Here is a 17,763-nt window from a genome sequence, read left to right as displayed (position 1 = left end):
TGATCACCTCCATGTCACAGAATGATCACCTCCATGCCACTCCATGCCACAGTCTGATCACCTCCATGCCACAGTCTGATCACCTCCATGCCACAGACTGATCACCTCCATGCCACGCCGCATTGCTGCAGTAATTCATGCAAAGAAGCACCGACCGAGTATTGAGTTCTGTACATGTTCATACTTTTCAGTAGTCCATTATTTCATTATTATTTTATTGGTCTTAAATAATATTCTAATTTGCTGAGATACTGAATTTTAAGTTTTCATTAGCTGTAAGCCAAAATCCTCAACATTAAAAGAAATAAACACTTGAAATTTATCAGTGTGTGTGTGATGAATCTATATAATTGACCAGTTTCACTTTTTTTTAATTGAATTTCTCAAATAAATCAACTTTTTACTGATATTCTCATTTATTGAGATGCACCCGTATATTTGTGTATTTATCTTCAGCGCTTCTGCAAGAGTGTCAAGAAACACTCCAACGTGCTCCTTCATATCTAGAAGAGCTGCTGTAACAACATATACAATAACATTTTATTCTACAGGACACCCTGCTTTTCTTGTGTTGGACGTTCCTAAACTTCCCAACCCTTGTGATATTTTAGGAATTTCGCTCCTCTGTTTTCATCTCAAAACAAAGGATGTGTTTTTTAGTTTTTTCAGAGCGGGTCAAAAAATCCCAGAGTTTGGTGCACACAGTGGTGAGAAGTATATATGCACTTGTAGACATTAATAAAGAGGACACCAAGGAGGAGTAAACGTTCATCCATCATGTTGTGACTGCAGCTCGTTTGACGTTTGAGCGACCTTTCGATTTTTCTTGAAAGACGGCATGAAGGACGGATGATTTTCCTGCTCCTTTATGTTTCGTAAATATTGATGTTTGCTGTCAGAATTAACACTGAGATCTGAAATTTGTTTTGAGTGGCCAGGGAGACGGTGTAATGCAAGGAGACGTCGCCCAAACGCTCAGCTCCTGCCAGCTACACACACTCAGACCGGTAAAATCCGACAGAACAGGCATTGTTGAAAGGTCAGCATCTGTACTAAGTCTGGAAATGTTGACTCAAAAGATCTCACAAACGTAACAGACGGCTCTTCTGAGCTTGTGTAGTGTTTGACCAGGGAGTACGGATAAAAGGGAACGTTTACAAGCTTACTTTGGATTTTCTTTGTTTATTTCCTTGTATAATGTACATCAATTATACAGTCGTGCTAATGAATAATTTGAATCGGATATAATGAGCTAAACATCTTTAAGTTATCTATAGATACCATAAGTGTGTTAAACATGCAAAAAATAAGTAAAGAAAAAAAGAAATATATATATATATATATATATATATATATATATATATATATATATATATATATAAACGTCTTGGGTATATCATTCAATACTACCTTCTTAACATATAATAAACTAGCATTAAATAGTAAAAAAAAAAATGGATAGTGAACCCATTATGGATTTGTCAGACATACAATGGAGTGCAAAAGTTTGCACGCCATAAAGAAGAAAAACGCTGTTGCACGCCATAAAAATTATTATGATTTATGCTTTTTAGTGCAAAACTGTCTCTGTTTCACCAATAGCTTTTTTTTTTACATGCATATAGGATTATACTTATAGGATTATATTTATTTTCAACCTAAAATATACATTTACATCCATTTTATTAATCTAAAAAAACCATGAGGTGCACAAACTTTGCACAGCACTGTCTCGAAACAGGTCAGCTTTATTATTATTATTATTATTATTTTCTTTTGCCTGTATCATACACTCGTACATCGAACACTCTATTGTCACTTAGGTTCCAGGTATGGTGAGGTATCGACGCTTTGGAGATCGTTGTATTGGAGGTCAGTGTGGTCCATAATGTAGCTTCAGTGGACTGGAAACCGATCCAGACATCAGAGTAGAAATCTGAAGTTTCACACAATCCACGTTACCTTTTTATCAGTAGTTACAGTATTTCTAATTGTCAGAATTCTGACTCACCGAAGGATCGATCACTTGCGGGACGCCATCCTTTCCATTCGCTCGACTTTCCTGGTGATGTCTGCTAGTATAACAGCGGTTAAGGTGAATGCATGATTACACCTGTGGGGTGTAACTGAATAGAGTGACTGCAACGGAAATAATGGAAAAGAGTGCAGTTTCTGATTTCCGTTTCAGTCGCAAGTGTTATGAGAATGCAGAGATTTGACCTTTTCACTATTCCAATATATATATATATATATATATATATATATATATATATATATATATATATATATATATATATATATATATAAAACTAAACCAACATCTATTAGGCAAAGCTTTAAACCCACAAATGAGAATAATCAGTTATATGTTATATATAATATTTTTATGATTCCCTAGAGTTTTGGTATTTTACTCATTTTTCAGTAGGTGCTTTTATCCTGGTCAGGGTCATGGTGGATCCGGAACTGAAACCCACAAATCCAAGTTTCTCACAGGGCAGCGTGGCAGACGCACACATTCACACTTGGGTGGCATTTAGCATAGCGAATCTATCTACAAGCACGTTTTTGGCTAAAAGGTGGACTGAAGGAAACCCGAACAGAGACAGAAAGAACGTGAAAAACTCCACACTGAGCTCAGGATCAAATTCAACCCAAACAACTAAGAGTACGATTTAGAGATAACTAATAAATCAGGAGTTCAGCTTTTATTTGCGTAGTATTTAAAAATGAGGTCTGTTAAAACAACCTAGAACATAACATCAAAAGAGATTAGAAATATCATGCAGGAGTTTCGTGTTGCCCAGGTGTGCTCCATTAAACCGTTCTCTTGGTTTGAACCCCCGAAAAATGATAAACCAACTTAAGGACTAGAGAGCTGCCTGTGGGAGAAAAGATGGGAATCGATTAAAGTGTGGAAAAAGAAAGGAATTGCACATGAACCAAAACAGATCAGTAAAGCACAGTGGAGGTAGTGTCATGTCTTGGGTTTGCAGGGCTGCTTCGGGAAACGGCGAATTAATCTTTATTGATGATGGCAATTAGCAATACTAGAATAAAGTTCAAATATTTTTAACCCGGACCCCTGAAGAAGTCAGAGACATCAAGCACACTTTCTTAGATCATCATCATCGTAGTCTCTCGAGAAACAGCTCGTCTTAGAATAGCATGCAGAAGTAACCGTCCTATATCCTACAGACTGCACCAAAGAGTCCATTTCCTCAACGTCTGTCTGACATTTTCTTCTGAATAAATTGTCCTACACCTACAGAACTGCTGCAGTGTCCGTTTACTGATTATAACTCCGTGCAAAAGACTCAGGATTTCCTGATTGCAAAATCCGAACCTACAGTAGGAATTAACCAAAATCCCATTCATCCATTTTATGCAAAACAGCAAAACGTTACTTGCAATTCTTGAATTTTTCTCTAAAAATTTTATTCTTACCAATAATAATAATAATAAAATAATAATATTATTATTTTGACAATTATATTTTATTTTTACCACTTTATTTTTGTAATTCCAACTTTATTCTCGGAATTTCGACTTTATTCTTGTAACTTAGATTTATTTATTTATTTATTTATTTATTTATTTATTTATTTATTATGTGACTCTAAAACATTATATTAGTCTGCAAAAAACATTGACGATTAACAGAGAAATGCTCCCAATCTAATTGGGAGGAACTTCATCGTGCGTGAAGAGGACAACTCAAAACACACTACCAACAACACAAAAGACTTCATCAGGGTGAAAAAGTGGAAAGTTTTAAACTGAATCAAACAACAGACCTTAACGTAACCGAGCAGCATTTTACCTCCTGAAGAGGAAACTGAAAGGTGAAACCACAGTGGTCATCAAATAATAAAAATCAGAGCCCTGGTTTTAAAGTTCAGATCAGTACATCAGTATCTGGAGCTACAACTAAGCAGTTGAGGTTTAAGGGCCTTCCTCAAGGGTTCAGCAGTGACAACTAGTTGGTGCTTGGATTTGAACTTAGAATCTTCTAATCAAGAGTTTATTGCCTTAACCACTGTGCTACCACCTCAATATTTTAACAAGTAAATCTACTTTAAAAATTCAACAGAAGAGTTGCCTTGTTAAGTCTAGGTGTGGAGACAAAGGTTCATTTCATCCATGTACAAGATTTTAACAAAAGGATATGTTTGCTATTGAGGGCCTGGATGGAGTTTTGCGTCTGCCTCTGGAAAGCCATTCTGGCCTCGCATTGACAAGGATCCTGAACCACCTCCAACTTCATCTCTTCATATCGAAATTAAGCAAAGGTTGTTAGTCAGATGCAGCTCTGCTAGCTAGATTTTTGCTTGTATTCCAATGGACAGTAACATGTAACGTTACTTTTCTATGCTATTTCTATAAGTCACAACTCAGTTTTTGTTGTAATTAAGAAAAACCTCTTGCAACATTAATCATTTTCTGTCGTTTGTTAGCATCACTGTAACACTTAGCAACAGCTAATGCAATGTTGTCAAATAGGCTTTTTCAACATTGTATGTTACATGTTTTTTTTTTTTTTATGCTAAATGTTAAAATAGATTTTGGACAAGGTTTGCAAAGGGGCAGGACATTTTCCAGAAACTTTCCATGGCATATTTGAAGTTGGAAACTTAACAGGAATTTATGGGAATTTATAGGAATTCGAGAATGTATGATATGTATCATATACAAATATAAAACATTTTGTTTGATCATAAGGTGACATGCATGCAAATTAATACAGATTAAATGTTTTATTATTTAATTGTATCATTTTGTTGCACAATAGCTCACACGAGGAAGTTTTAAACATGAATGTATGTAATATTTATGTAATTTCTACATGAATACTTTTCGAGATTGAATTTCTTTGACGTGCAGGATTCAAAAAAATTGTGTGTGTTACTGAGGAATGCACCGTACATGTAGGGGGCGTGGCCTCAGTAGACCTGCAGTAATTGTGCATGTGGCTCAACTACATTTACGTTTTCTGTTAAATGCTAACCTGTAATTTTTCTAATTCCCAGTTTATTCCTATTAATTCCTGTTAATTACAATGGAACGTTTCCAGTCTTGAAAATTCCTGGAATTTTGCAACCCTGTTTCAGACAATTTCAGCGACAGATGAGATCACATCCAACAACCAGTTTTCCAATTAACGCAGCCTCGACTTCTATTCACAGCCAGTAGTCCCTACACATGCCAGTGGATTTCCCACTGACCGAAATGCTGACTCTATACAACCCTATAGACTGTAAGAACAATTTCCTCTTGGCAGCTGTCTACAACAGGACTATTCATTTTGGACTTGAGGGCTGCAAAGTCTAAGAGTATTTCATCCAACCAGCATGCCGGTGAAATGCACCATACCTGGCTATTAGGCATCAATGCTGTTTTGGTTTGGGGGCATGTGTCTGGAATAGAGGGGTTAGAATTGAAAAAGTAGATCTGGTGTTTAAAGTTTCGAATTTCATGAAGCACAAGCATCTAATCAGGAAATCGTATATGCCTCAGAAATACAAATGCAGATCTAAAATTTAGGTTACTTTATACTTGTCACATGTACATTACATTGAAATTCTTTCTTTGCAAATTCCCGCAAAGTTAAGAAGCTGGGGTCAATCAGTAACCCAGAGCCTTTACCACTGAACTACCATACTACCATACTAAAGTATGTAGTGGCTCCTTTTCTTCTTTAACAAATGATCTTTAACTAGATAAGATGCCTGGTTGGAGTGAACACATAGAGCTTGAGCCTTCAGATGAATAGCCTGGTCTACAAGGTCTTACTTGAGCACGTTTTCTTGTCATCATTCAAGACAAAACCCCTCCGGCATTCACAGCGATGGGAGCCATCACTGCTGACACAAATGTGCTCACAGTCATGTCCCATCTTACACTGGTCCAGACCTGCAACGAGCCATGAGTAAAGCACTAGACAAATCCAGATGTTGTACAGGAATATTAGCTACTGGAACTTGATCCGCATATCATATTTTAGAGGTCGTCAATAAAACGGAATAAAGCTGAAAACATTTACAAGTGTATCGTTTACACAGGAGTGCCCTTTTTTAATTCGAAAATTGGTGGAGACCTTTGAAAATGTAGGACCTTTAAACTCATACCCAATGTCTCCTTCTTTTTTTGACAACCCGGAGTTTAACTCAAGAAAAAATAATATGTGGATGTTTTCGATACAATAATCGAAACCAGTCGTCTACATCAGGACTATTCAATTGAATCTCTTAAAAGCTAGTAGTTTCTTCAACCATCGTACCAGTGAAGGCACCATACCAAGTTATAGCGCTAAAAGTAATTTCCTTTTTAACTAGATAGGGTGCCTGGTTGGAGTAAACACTGAGCTTGAGCTTTCAGATGAATAACCTGGTCTACAAGGTCTTACTTGAGCACGTTTTCTTGTCATCATTCAAGACAAAACCTCTCCGGCATTCACAGCGATGGGAGCCATCACTGCTGACACAAATGTGCTCACAGTCATGTCCCATCTTACACTGGTCCAGACCTGCAACGAGCCATTAGTAAAGCACTGGACAAATTCAGATGTTGTACAGAAATATTAGCTACTGAAACTTGATCCGCATATCATATTTAAGAGATCGTGAACAAAACGGAATAAAGCCGAAAGCATTTAAAAGTGTATCGTTTACACAGGAGTGCCCTTTTTTAATTCCAATGTCTTTTTTTATGACAACCCGGAGTTTAACTCATGAAAAAATAATATGTGGATGTTTTCGATGCAATAATCGAAACCAGTCGTCTACATCAGGACTATTCAACTGAATCTCTTAAAAGCTTCAATGTCCACTAGTAGTTTCTTCAACCAACATACCAGTGAAGGCACCATACCAAGTTATAGCGCTAAAACTAGATAGGGTGCCTGGTTGGAGTAAACACTGAGCTTGAGCTTTCAGATGAATAGCCTGGTCTACAAGGTCTTACGTGAACACGATTTCTTGTCATCATTCAAGACAAAACCCCTTCGGCATTCACAGCGATAGGAGCCATCACTGCTGACACAAATGTGCTCACAGTCATGTCCCATCCCACACTTGTCCAGACCTGCAACGATTAATGAGTAAAGCACTGAAAAATTTCAGATGTTGTATCTTTAGTAAATACAAAATTCCCTTCTGAAAACCATGTCCGATCTCCTCGTCTTTATTACATCCCTGTGTCTAACCGATGCTACAAACATTAAACAATTAACATTTCAGAGCATCTTGGGAATCTGAGCATTAGATTTTATTCTGTTGTCTACAAACTGGTCTATTCAGTTTGGGCTCTCAAAGTCTGCACTGTCCACCAGTCGTTTCTCCAACCAACGTACCAGCAAAATGCAGAATTCCAAGTTATAATTCTTTGTTTCAACAATTTTTGTTTAGGTTGTGTAGACCACAACTGATCACATTTACATTTAAAGCAATTGGCAGATGCTCTTATCCAAAGTGGAGTTGGACATTGGACATTAGACATTGGACTATGGTTCTGAAGCTTGTGAGTTTAAATCCCAGCCACACCAAGCTGCAACCCCTGGGCCTCTGAGCAAGGCCCTTAACCCCATAGCTGCTCAGTTGTCTGAATGAGATGAATGTAAGTCACTTTGGATAAGAGTGTCTGCCAAATGCCACAGATTTGTTATTTAATTTATACAACTGAGCGTTTGAGGGTTAAAAGACTTTCTCATGGTCCCAGCAGAGGCAGCTTTGTGGTGCTCAGATTTGAACTCATGACCTTCTGGTGAGAATTTCAACCTTTTTAAACCACTTCCATTTGAATTACAAACTGTCACAAAGTACCACCAATCAGGAACAAGTGGATACCTCTCAGTTCTCCAAATGATCTAATAGCGGTTGTACTCTATACAGTGAATTAAGGTGTATCACTTTTCTTCAACATTAGTAAGGTGCCTGGTTGGAGAGAACATGCAGAGCTCGAGCCCACAGATGAATAGCCTGGTCTACAAGGTCTTACGTGAACAAGTTTTCTTGTCATCATTTAAGACAAAACCCCTCCGGCATTCACAGCGATGGGAGCCATCACTGCTGACACATATGTGCTCACAGTCATGTCCCATCCCACACTGGTCCAGACCTGCAATGAGCCATTAGTAAAGTACAGGACAAATCCAGAGTATCTGAGAATAATTTTTTAGAATCTGATATTTAGGAAGCCTTTAATTATCACAAACAAATTTCATTGCCTTCTATAAGGAACCTCTGAAGAAAATTAATTAGAATAAAGGTTCTTGTTGATCTTTAGATTCGAAGTTGAACTTCTTGAACATTGAAGATTCTACATTCCACAACAGAAATTGTTTAGTTTTGGCTGCAATGTCCACCAGTAGTTTTTCCAAACAACAGACCCATAAAAATGCACCATACCAGGTTAGAAGACTTTGTTTTAGTAATAACTGTTTGTTTGGGAGACTGTACAGACGATCAATAAGAAGTAAAAGGCGATCAATTCTCCAGAATTTCAGGAAGTTGGTACCAAGAGGAGATATAGAAATTTTGAATTACAGTGAATCGCCTGGATTACAAGGTCTTACGTGAACAAGTTTTCTTGTCTTCGTTCAAGACAAAACCTCTCCAGCATTCACAGTGATAGGAGCCCTCACTGCTGACACAAATATGGCCACAGTCGTGTCCCATCCCACACTGGTCCAGACCTGCAACGAGTTTCGAGGAAAGTACTCAAGATAAAGGTGACAAATCATTACAGGAATACGAGGCTAAGCTGTTGCTACCGGATACACATAAGAAATCGTCATAAATAGGCATGAAACCAGCCATTGCCATTTATGACCTATTAGGCCCAGCAACTCACTGGCACTACTGTCATTGTCACCATCACCACCACCACTGGCCTTGAAACAAGATTTCTTGTCCTGCATCAGGACAAAGCCTGGGGGACAGGCGCAGTAATAGGACGATCCACTGCTGACACAATTGTGCTGACAGTCATGACCCAGTGCACAAGCATCAATACCTGAAACAATTCATAAACATTATGCAGAATTATGCTTCTTTTCCATAGTGAAACCATCCAACTATCCGTTATCTATCTTGCTTTTTCTTTACAGTGTCTCAAGAAGTTCCCAAGAAGTTGGAAGATTCTCTTCCAGTCAGGTGACACCCTGGAACCCATAGCAGGGTACAATCACACCCATTCAAACACTGAAAATTTGGAAGCACCAATCTGCATCCAAAAAAAATTAGGGAATGTTTTTTGTAGGGAATGCCATGACAAACGTTGTTTTCTCGTGACCTCAACATAACGAGAGTTGCTTTTTTTGTGATCTTGACATATCAGTAGTACGGGTAGACCATTCAAACCCCCAATCCAAGGTGTTTAAAGCAAATTAGGCAAACCACTAACCCCCAACACCCATTAATTGGTTAAAATATGCAGATATTGGTTTTATTGGGAATTAAATCATATTAAATCGTATTATTATGTGTTAATTCAGGCACAAGTATAAATTCTGGTTTCTAAACCTTGGACAATCTTCATTCCTCTGTTCATCTTACAACTTTTTTGGACCATCTGTAATGACAAGACTCCTTGTGCTGCCTTTGTATGAAATGTCTGTCACATGTCTCAGAAGAAGCACATTCAAGAAATGGCGTAAAAGTTAATTTAGTCGTACGGAAGTCCTAAGAGGCCAAGAGGTTTCTTTTCTGTTTTCTCATGATCTCAGAATAACAAAAGTTTTCTCGTGATCACAACTTTATTTTCTTGTGATCCTGACATATAGATTATTTCCCTGTGATATTTAATCTTTCTGTGTTGCATGTTCTAAAGACAGCATCATCGCAGCATCATGCATGGTCGCATTCGCTTTTACTTTTATCAGGGATTCACTAAAACCAGGGTTTCCGCTAAGTCTTAACATTTTTTAAAAAGTCAAAAAGTTAAAAAAATCTAAATTTAAGGCCTTGAAAAGTCTTTAGATTTTATTTTTCAGTTATGGGGAAGTACAAGTTTAGTGAAAATTGGCTTAAATAAAAACTAATTTAGAAAACGAAAGCCAGAGTCTGACACTTGAGAAGGAGGCCATCAGGCCATACATCTAAGTCATATACTTGCTGCGGTTAATTAGTAACTTTGATGGAGATTTCAGACGCCAACCTGTTCTCCATGAGAAATTTCCAATTCCGTTGAAACGGCACGAGAAAACATCTGTTATGTCGAGATCTCGAGACTCTCAGACTTTCATACATTCATATTTCCGCCATGAGATTTTGAACTCACTGGCGCTACTTTCACCATCGTTGTCATCGCGTCCACCATTCCTGCTAATGGAGCACGTTCTCTTGTCTTCGTTTAAGACATACCCGGGACGACACTTGCAGTAATAGGACGTGTCGCTTTCAACACAGATATGCTGACAGCTGTGTCCCATTTTGCATGGAGATACACCTGGAATGGAGAATTTCAAACACCAGTTACCTGAACAGTCTCAAATATAGCACGTACTTTTGCAAATGCTAGTTTTGTGAAAAGATTCCTACTACACACTTTAAAAACCAAAGAATAAAAAGAAATATGTGCTTAGAACCAAAAGATTTTGGTTTTCAGCCCATAAACCTGATCCCAAACACAACATTATCACCAGGATCCCAGGCACGTGATTGTCATCTGTCTTGCTAGTCACGGAGAGAAAGACGTTTCACTGAGCTGAAAAGAACGGGTACGTTAGTGCAAACCAGGAGATGGCGTTCCCTGCATTTTTCGTTGTTCAACATCAGGAAGATGTTACAGTTTCTATGCAGGATGACCATCCATCAAAATCACACAGCATGGGATGGTTTAGAGTTTTAATCCAGCGGATTGCTCTGTTGGATTTGTTCTGTTATAGACATAGCACAAAAACATATATAGTTGTGCTTTGATTGAAAATACTGTATGTATCATGTAATGTATCATTTTTGTATGACTTTCCAGAGCCATGACAAAGGCAGCTGTGGAGGAGGAGTTTTCATTAGATTTTTGTATTAATATATGTCTAAATAAGTAGGTTAGTCCTGAAAGATTTGTTGTATGCCAGAGTGAAACAAATAGGCAGAAAATAACTAACGCCTGGGTCACAACAGGAAACGATTGGGCAGAGTGTGAGGCTAGTTCGCCCTTTCGATGGCGAGTTTGGGCTGAAAATAAATAATCCTGTGGCTTAGGTTGGATAAAAACAATCTTTCGAAGAAGATCTTGTTCCACACCCCCCTAAAGCAAATCTACACAACCAATCAACCACTTTAATAGGAAAACCATTTATGCATCCAACCAGCCATTCACAGTTTTAAGATTAGTTTTGTAACATTCCAACAGATGGCAGCACAAGGCTGCACGCACAGTCACAGGGAGCGCATGAATAAATGCAGGTCTTCCTAATAAAGTGGCCGGTGAGTTTCTGTTTCTGTAATATACATGCTTTGTGGATGTGGTTCATCTCCATCATTGTAAAAAATATGAATACATGGTATATAGTGTATAGATACTGTACAGGCATCAATATTTGATCTGATCCGAAGCCACAAAAACCGATTCTAAGCATAATTCGAAAGAAAGATTTGCCTCGTTCTGCCCAAATCATCTACTGTGGTATAGTCTGATGATTGACAGATGACCCAGGATGGAAAAGTGCAAAATCTATAAATACACATTGCCAGGAAACCTTGTAATGTGGCTCATAACCATGATCATGATCTAGCCGAGGAATGAGATTCTTACGTTTGATTCTAACCATCCTGAGATTCTTACGTTTGAGGGAGCATGTTCTCTGGTCCTCGTTCAAAATATAGTTCTTCTGACACTGGCAGTAAAACGACGAGCCGCTGCTGACACAAATGTGCTGGCAATCATTTCCCATGGAACAAGGATCCGTACCTGGAACGAGCTCTTTTACGGTTACAATTTTCCGAGCCTTTTCCTTCATGATACACGATTTCACAGATAAACGCGAATTTCAAATGCAGGTTAATTGCTTCGAATGATTAAAATAGCAACGCAATTAGCTCGCCCTCTGCTTCTGTAAAATTCAGAAACCTCGTAATCGAATACGATTTCACTTCCAGTTTTCGCCAGCTGTGGATGAAGAAGGTACAGTGGTTAATGCATTCATATAATATTCTCATGTGTTTGTATTTAAAGAACTTCCTTGTGCAGAAATTACAAGTATTGATATACACATGTAGTTGAAAAATCTTAAACTGAACCATCGTAACTAGGGCACTACCTATACTCAAAAAACAAAACAATCAATATTATACAGAAAAGTACTCATGTCATGCCCAAACCAATACAAATGTACATGCAATAAAAATTTAAATAGCATCAATACAAAAAACATCGTCCAATCACATCCTCAATGCTCCTTCTAAGATTAATAGAAATGCATTTGATTAAAAGCAGCCCCTCCCCCAACCCGTATTCCTACCACACAGAGTCTCCCGGAACTTGGACGTAAGCTTCTCGATGACCCCGTAGGTCTCGACGTAGAACACATGGTCTTCCAGTGGGTTGCTGGCCATTAGTTTGAGGGACATCATGTCAGCTCGGTCCACTCCCACCGCGTAGATCTCGATCCCCGTGGCCCGGGCTGCCGCAGACACCTCTTCCACCTGGTCCTGAGGACGCCCGTCCGTGACGATAATGGCCACCTTTGCAATCTTCTGCGATCTTGGCCGTGCCCCTGACTGCTCGGTGAAGGCCTCTTCCATGGCTTTTTTAATGGCCAGACCGGTCATGGTGCCCGCAGCCAGGGGCTCAATGATACTGATCGCTTGCTTCATGCTTGACTTTTTCAGATGATCTTTGAGCAGGAACTCGATTTTGACGGTGCTGGCGTAGTTCACCACGGCGACCCGTGTGGCATCGGCGCCTACGTCCAGGGTGTCCACCATGTCCGAAAGGAAGACCTTGACCTTCTCAAACTCACCTGGACGCACACTGCGAGAGCTGTCAATGATAAAGACAAGGTCCAATGGTCGGCTCCTACAGTGAGAATCCGTAGCTGAGAGCAAAAAAAAACCTTTTTTATTAATGACATCTAATAAAGAAAAGATAATAATTGTATTGGTTAGATGTTTAGTAATGTTCAGGACCAACTACTTCCTGATGTAGAAGCTTGAGTTGAGCACTGAGTGTTAGTATGAGTGTGACTTCAATATGACCCAATGCCATTAAAAGTAAAAGTACAACATACAAGCAGACTTTTCATGATGTTTCAAATCTACTTGCTCCATTTTAAAGGTTTAATTCCATTGTCTCAGTCTATTTTCTAAAATAACTAGAAAGCACAACATGCTGATACGTTGTACCGGCATTGGTTTGTGTGTTAGTGATCTTGGCACCTCTCAGTATGCTAGCATGCAGTGACATTTTTTTAAAAAAAAAAAAATGAACATGGTCATTTTTTTGTTTTTTTTTAAATGTCCTAAAGGTGATTCAGTAATTGGACATCAACATATAATGAAAAGAAAAACACAACCGAAACGACCACAGTGCGAAAGTTGAAATAACCAGAGGTGGATGAGTAATGAAATATTCTACTCATGTAAAAGTACTGTCACTCGAAGACATGAGAAAAATGTGAGATTACTTTTATGATTTTTTTTTTTTTGAAGAACGATGTTTTACACATGTTTTACGACACACGGACGTATTTAGGACAGAGGAGTTTTACTCTATTAAATTCCTCTTAACATGACTAAATGCATTTTGTTTTGTCTTTATTTCGATAGAGATGGATGGTGATGATGAACAGCTGTAAACATATATAACTTGGTTGTAGTATAAGAGAAAAAAATTATTGCTTGAATTTTTTATTACTGTAAAAGAATCATGTTTAGGATGGTAGCCATAATGCCACTCTATCCTAATGTTTATTTATTTATTGAGAAGTTGTAGCTCAGTGATTTGAGGTGTTGAATGGCTGCTCAGAAGGTCTTGAGTTCAAATCCCAGCACCACCAAGCTATTACTGTTGGGTTTCATGAGTTGTATAAAAAAAATTAAGTGTTAGATTCCCTGGTTATGGTTGCCTAGCGCTTGTGCCATAATGTTAGTGACTCGCGTTAGTGCCTAGCCTTTGCGGCTAGCCTTTGTGCTTAGCCTTTGTGCCTGGTGTTAGTGGCTAGTCATTGTGCCTAGTCTTTGTGCCTAGCCTTTGTCCCTGGCGTTGGCGCCTGCTGTTAGTGGGGGGTCTTTGTGCCTAGTGCTTGTGCCATTATGTTAGTGTCTAGTCTTTGTACCTCTTCTTCTTGCCTAGCCTTTTTGCTAAGTGTTTAGTGTTTGAGATTAGTCTTTGTGCCTAGCATTAGTGTCCAGTCTTAGTGCCTAGTCTTAGTGCATAGCATTAATACCTAGTCTTTGTGTCTAGTGTCTAGCTTTTGTGCTTAGACTTTGCATCTAGTGTTTGTGCCTAGTGTTTGTGCCTAGCGTTATTGTCTAGCATTAGTGTCTAGCATTTGTACCTAGCTTTTGTGCTTAGCATTTGCGTCTAGTGTTTATGCCGTCTTTGTGCTTAGTCTTTGTGTAGTTTTGCTTAGTATCCCTTACTGATGATTATGATGATGGTTTTAATAGTTGTTTGGTTGTTTTGGTTTGCACTTAAACAATTAGTCTGCACTTCCATCCACCTTCAGTTACATGACAATAAGCATCCATTCTTAAACATTAAGGATTTTACCCCCACTGTTTAACTGGTCAATTTCTTGAGCTACTTTTACAAAAACTGTAAATGAAAAATTGCTGAGTGAACACAAAATATGGTCCATGATGTCACACAGCTGAATCCACCTTTAGTGCAAAAGGAAGCTCTGCTTTCATGAGGCTGTGATTTGACACTACTAGCTGATTTTTAGTACCTGTCCTCCCTGCACTGACTGGAGCCTGAGGCTGAGCTTAAGTTGTTTTAGGATACGGCTGTGGTGCCAGAGTGGATGCTGGCCGCCACCCAGGTAAGGTTGCTTCACGGAATAACTTCGGCGCCAGAGAGGACTTTGGCACAGAGAGATTTGGCAGCAGTGTTGAGGTTTTCCAGGTCCTCTGGTGTACAGGGGGAGAGGTTGGATGAAAAGGTATTGCTGGTTCACCTTTTGGATTCTGTGAGCGTCCTGGATTTGCTACTGATTGCTCTGGACCTTCAAGTGAATGCTTTGGCTTTGTAAATGAAAGTTCTGGAATTACAGAAGACTGCTCTGGAAGTTTACTTGTTTCGCCCTGACTTGCAAGTGACTTCTCTGGAAATGCAAATAACGCTTCTGGATCTGTAACTGAGATTTCTGGTGCTAAAATCGAAAGTCCTGGACTTATAAGTGGTTGCTCTGGAATGTCTCGTGATTGTCCCTCACTTGTATGTGTCCTGTCCAGACCTACAGGTGATAATTTTTGTATTACAACTAATTGTTCTTCTTCCGGACGTTCCTGACCGCCAAGCGATACCTCCGTGACTGTAACGTGTCCTTTTAAACCCGTAAGCGATCCTTCATGAGCCGCTACTTTGCGACAAACTACAGGCGCCCATTCACCCTTCAGCTCCTGTGAAGAAATCAACCTTGTCTGTGCTGCTGATGAGTCTTTTTGCCAGTCATCCTTGGTTGGAGAAAGGCTCTTAAATCCAGGATAATTTACCAGTTGGGCCAGGTCTTTGTGATGATACTGTTCTCCAATTAACCTAGATTTACCTCTGTCTACTTTGGACCACCAACAGGGAAAAGCCGGATTATACATTAGTGACACAAAGACAAGTCAAACGTAGTTAGTCAGTGTAAAGGTAAAAATCCAATATTGAAAGAATTTCAATATCCATGCACATTACAAAACTTGCCTTTAAAGAAATTCTCCAAGATTTTACTTCAACTTGCTCTCTATCCACCACATCTGCAATGTATCTTCAATTCAGTTTTATTTTTAAAGCATTTTACAATGGACAGTTGTCTAAAGCAGGTTTGTAGAAATAAACTGATTATGAATATACATTTTTTTGCATTATAATTTAGTATACATTTATCCCTTTATCTTTGTCCCTAATGAGCAAGCCAGTGGCGATAGTGGCAAACCTTCTGAGATGATATAAAGAATGAAGAAGAGACTCTAGAGGGAACTCATATCCATTCTTTATAGTTTTATCATTGTTGAGTTTATCAGCTGTTCACTGATGGAGACGTGAACACAGAACTGTTTAGGGCACTGGTTGTCCTACACTATTGTAGCAAACAATTGATATAATTGCTGTCCAAATCCATCTTCATGGTTCTTGAGTTTAACCCTCCACAGCAACCTTGTGGATCTTCATGCTGTTCATTAAGAACTATCCCAAACAGCAGCAAGTGGTTTTCAATGAAAGAGAACTCTCTCTCTCTCTCTCTCTCTCTCTCTCTCTCTCTCTCTCTCTCTCTCTCTATATATATATATATATATATCTCTCTCTATCTCTCTTTCTCTCTCTCTCTCTCTATCTCTCTCTCTCTCTCTCTCTCTCTCTCTCTATCTATCTATCTATCTATGCCATATTGGTTGATTATCTCAACAAATCTCTATGCACTATAAAAATTTGTCATTTGTACAAATAAATTAGTTTACTTGCCATGGAAAGTTTTTTTATAAAAGGAAAAGGCGATCATGCTTTTTCTTTTGGTAGGTCCAAAAATTCTTTATTTTCATATTAGATCATTAGCCATATTTGTATACTTTAGTTTTTAAAAAGGTTAATTAATAGATTAAAATATCATCATTCAATTAAATTATTTGATTTGTATGTTATTACATGTTCCAGTAGTTTTACAAAGAAAAATTACAGGTATCAATTTCCAATTCCTAAATTACTCTCTAGAAGTTTATCACTGACGTGTGAGCCTGGTGGAGACAGTGGTTATGAGGGGGAAAAAAAGCTCACTGAGATGGTATGAGGAAGAAACCTTGAGAACGAGGGTCAAGAAGGAACCCATCCTTCAAATGTAGCATGATTATAGCTGATCAAGTTTCTATTTATTCTTCTTTAACAAATATTTATGAATGATAAGCTAGTATAAAATATATATATATATATTTATTTATTTATTTATTATAATTGTTTTTTCTTGTCAATTTGTCTACAGGTACATTCAGTTTAATTCAGTTTTATGTGTATGGTGCTTTTAACAATAGACATTGTCCCAAAGCAGCTTTACAGATGTCATAAAATGTATGCACTTGGTGCTTCTAAAAGTTTTAACCTAATGAGTGAACAAGTGGTGACTGAGATGGAAGGAACCTTAAGAGGAACCTGACCTTGAGAAAAACCCATCTTCATCTGAGTGACAGTAAATTTCCATTCATTACAGTTCCATCATTGTTAACCGTCAATGCAAATATTATTGCTGAGACATTATAGTAGACTCATTATATTAATGATATCGTTTATGAGTTGCTTTGTACCTTCTGGTTTATGTAAATTAGTTTTTTATATCAATGACAGAGTTGTAAAAAAAATAATTTCCCTGCATGACAAACTATGTTTTGTTTGTGATGTGAGACCAAAAGAATTCAATCTGAATTTGAAATCTATCATGCAAACAATGGATTTGTGGACATTTTGTGTGTCTAATGGCATACAGTTACCACAAAATGTTCAAAATGATTGTTGCACTGCTTTGTTTTAAGGATGTAGAGTTAATATAAGTCCATAAGGTTTTTTGCGAAGAATCTCACGTTTGTATTCTCGTTACATAATACAAACGTTTTAAAACGTGACATTTCC

At 38.2% G+C, this 17,763-nt stretch overlaps 1 protein-coding gene across 6 annotated transcripts in view; it reads right to left on the bottom strand.

Moving 5' to 3' along the window:
- Positions 1 to 1,728: 1,728 nt before the first annotated feature.
- matn3a (matrilin 3a) overlaps positions 1,729 to 17,763 on the bottom strand; it is a 16,680-nt gene continuing 645 nt past the window's right edge. Inside the window, exons 2-11 of one of the 6 annotated variants that reach the window (XM_046836773.1) lie at positions 12,461 to 13,036; positions 11,785 to 11,910; positions 10,279 to 10,446; positions 8,851 to 9,012; positions 8,573 to 8,692; positions 6,964 to 7,083; positions 6,407 to 6,526; positions 4,171 to 4,269; positions 2,012 to 2,078; positions 1,729 to 1,936 (exon numbers count right to left, since the gene is read on the bottom strand). In XM_046836773.1, the coding sequence (XP_046692729.1) occupies positions 2,023 to 2,078; positions 4,171 to 4,269; positions 6,407 to 6,526; positions 6,964 to 7,083; positions 8,573 to 8,692; positions 8,851 to 9,012; positions 10,279 to 10,446; positions 11,785 to 11,910; positions 12,461 to 13,036 (1,547 nt within the window). In that variant the 3' untranslated portion in view covers positions 1,729 to 1,936; positions 2,012 to 2,022. The remainder of the gene's footprint in view (positions 1,937 to 2,011; positions 2,079 to 4,170; positions 4,270 to 6,406; positions 6,527 to 6,963; positions 7,084 to 8,572; positions 8,693 to 8,850; positions 9,013 to 10,278; positions 10,447 to 11,784; positions 11,911 to 12,460; positions 13,037 to 17,763) is intronic. The other 5 variants (XM_046836775.1, XM_046836776.1, XM_046836777.1 and 2 more) reach the window with 5 other exon arrangements.

This window comes from Silurus meridionalis, chromosome 23, assembly GCF_014805685.1.
Source record: "Silurus meridionalis isolate SWU-2019-XX chromosome 23, ASM1480568v1, whole genome shotgun sequence".
In the NCBI taxonomy this organism is placed as follows: Eukaryota; Metazoa; Chordata; class Actinopteri; order Siluriformes; family Siluridae; genus Silurus; species Silurus meridionalis.
Note: the sequence above shows the minus strand (reverse complement) of the source record. Positions and strands in the feature narration are given on the sequence as shown.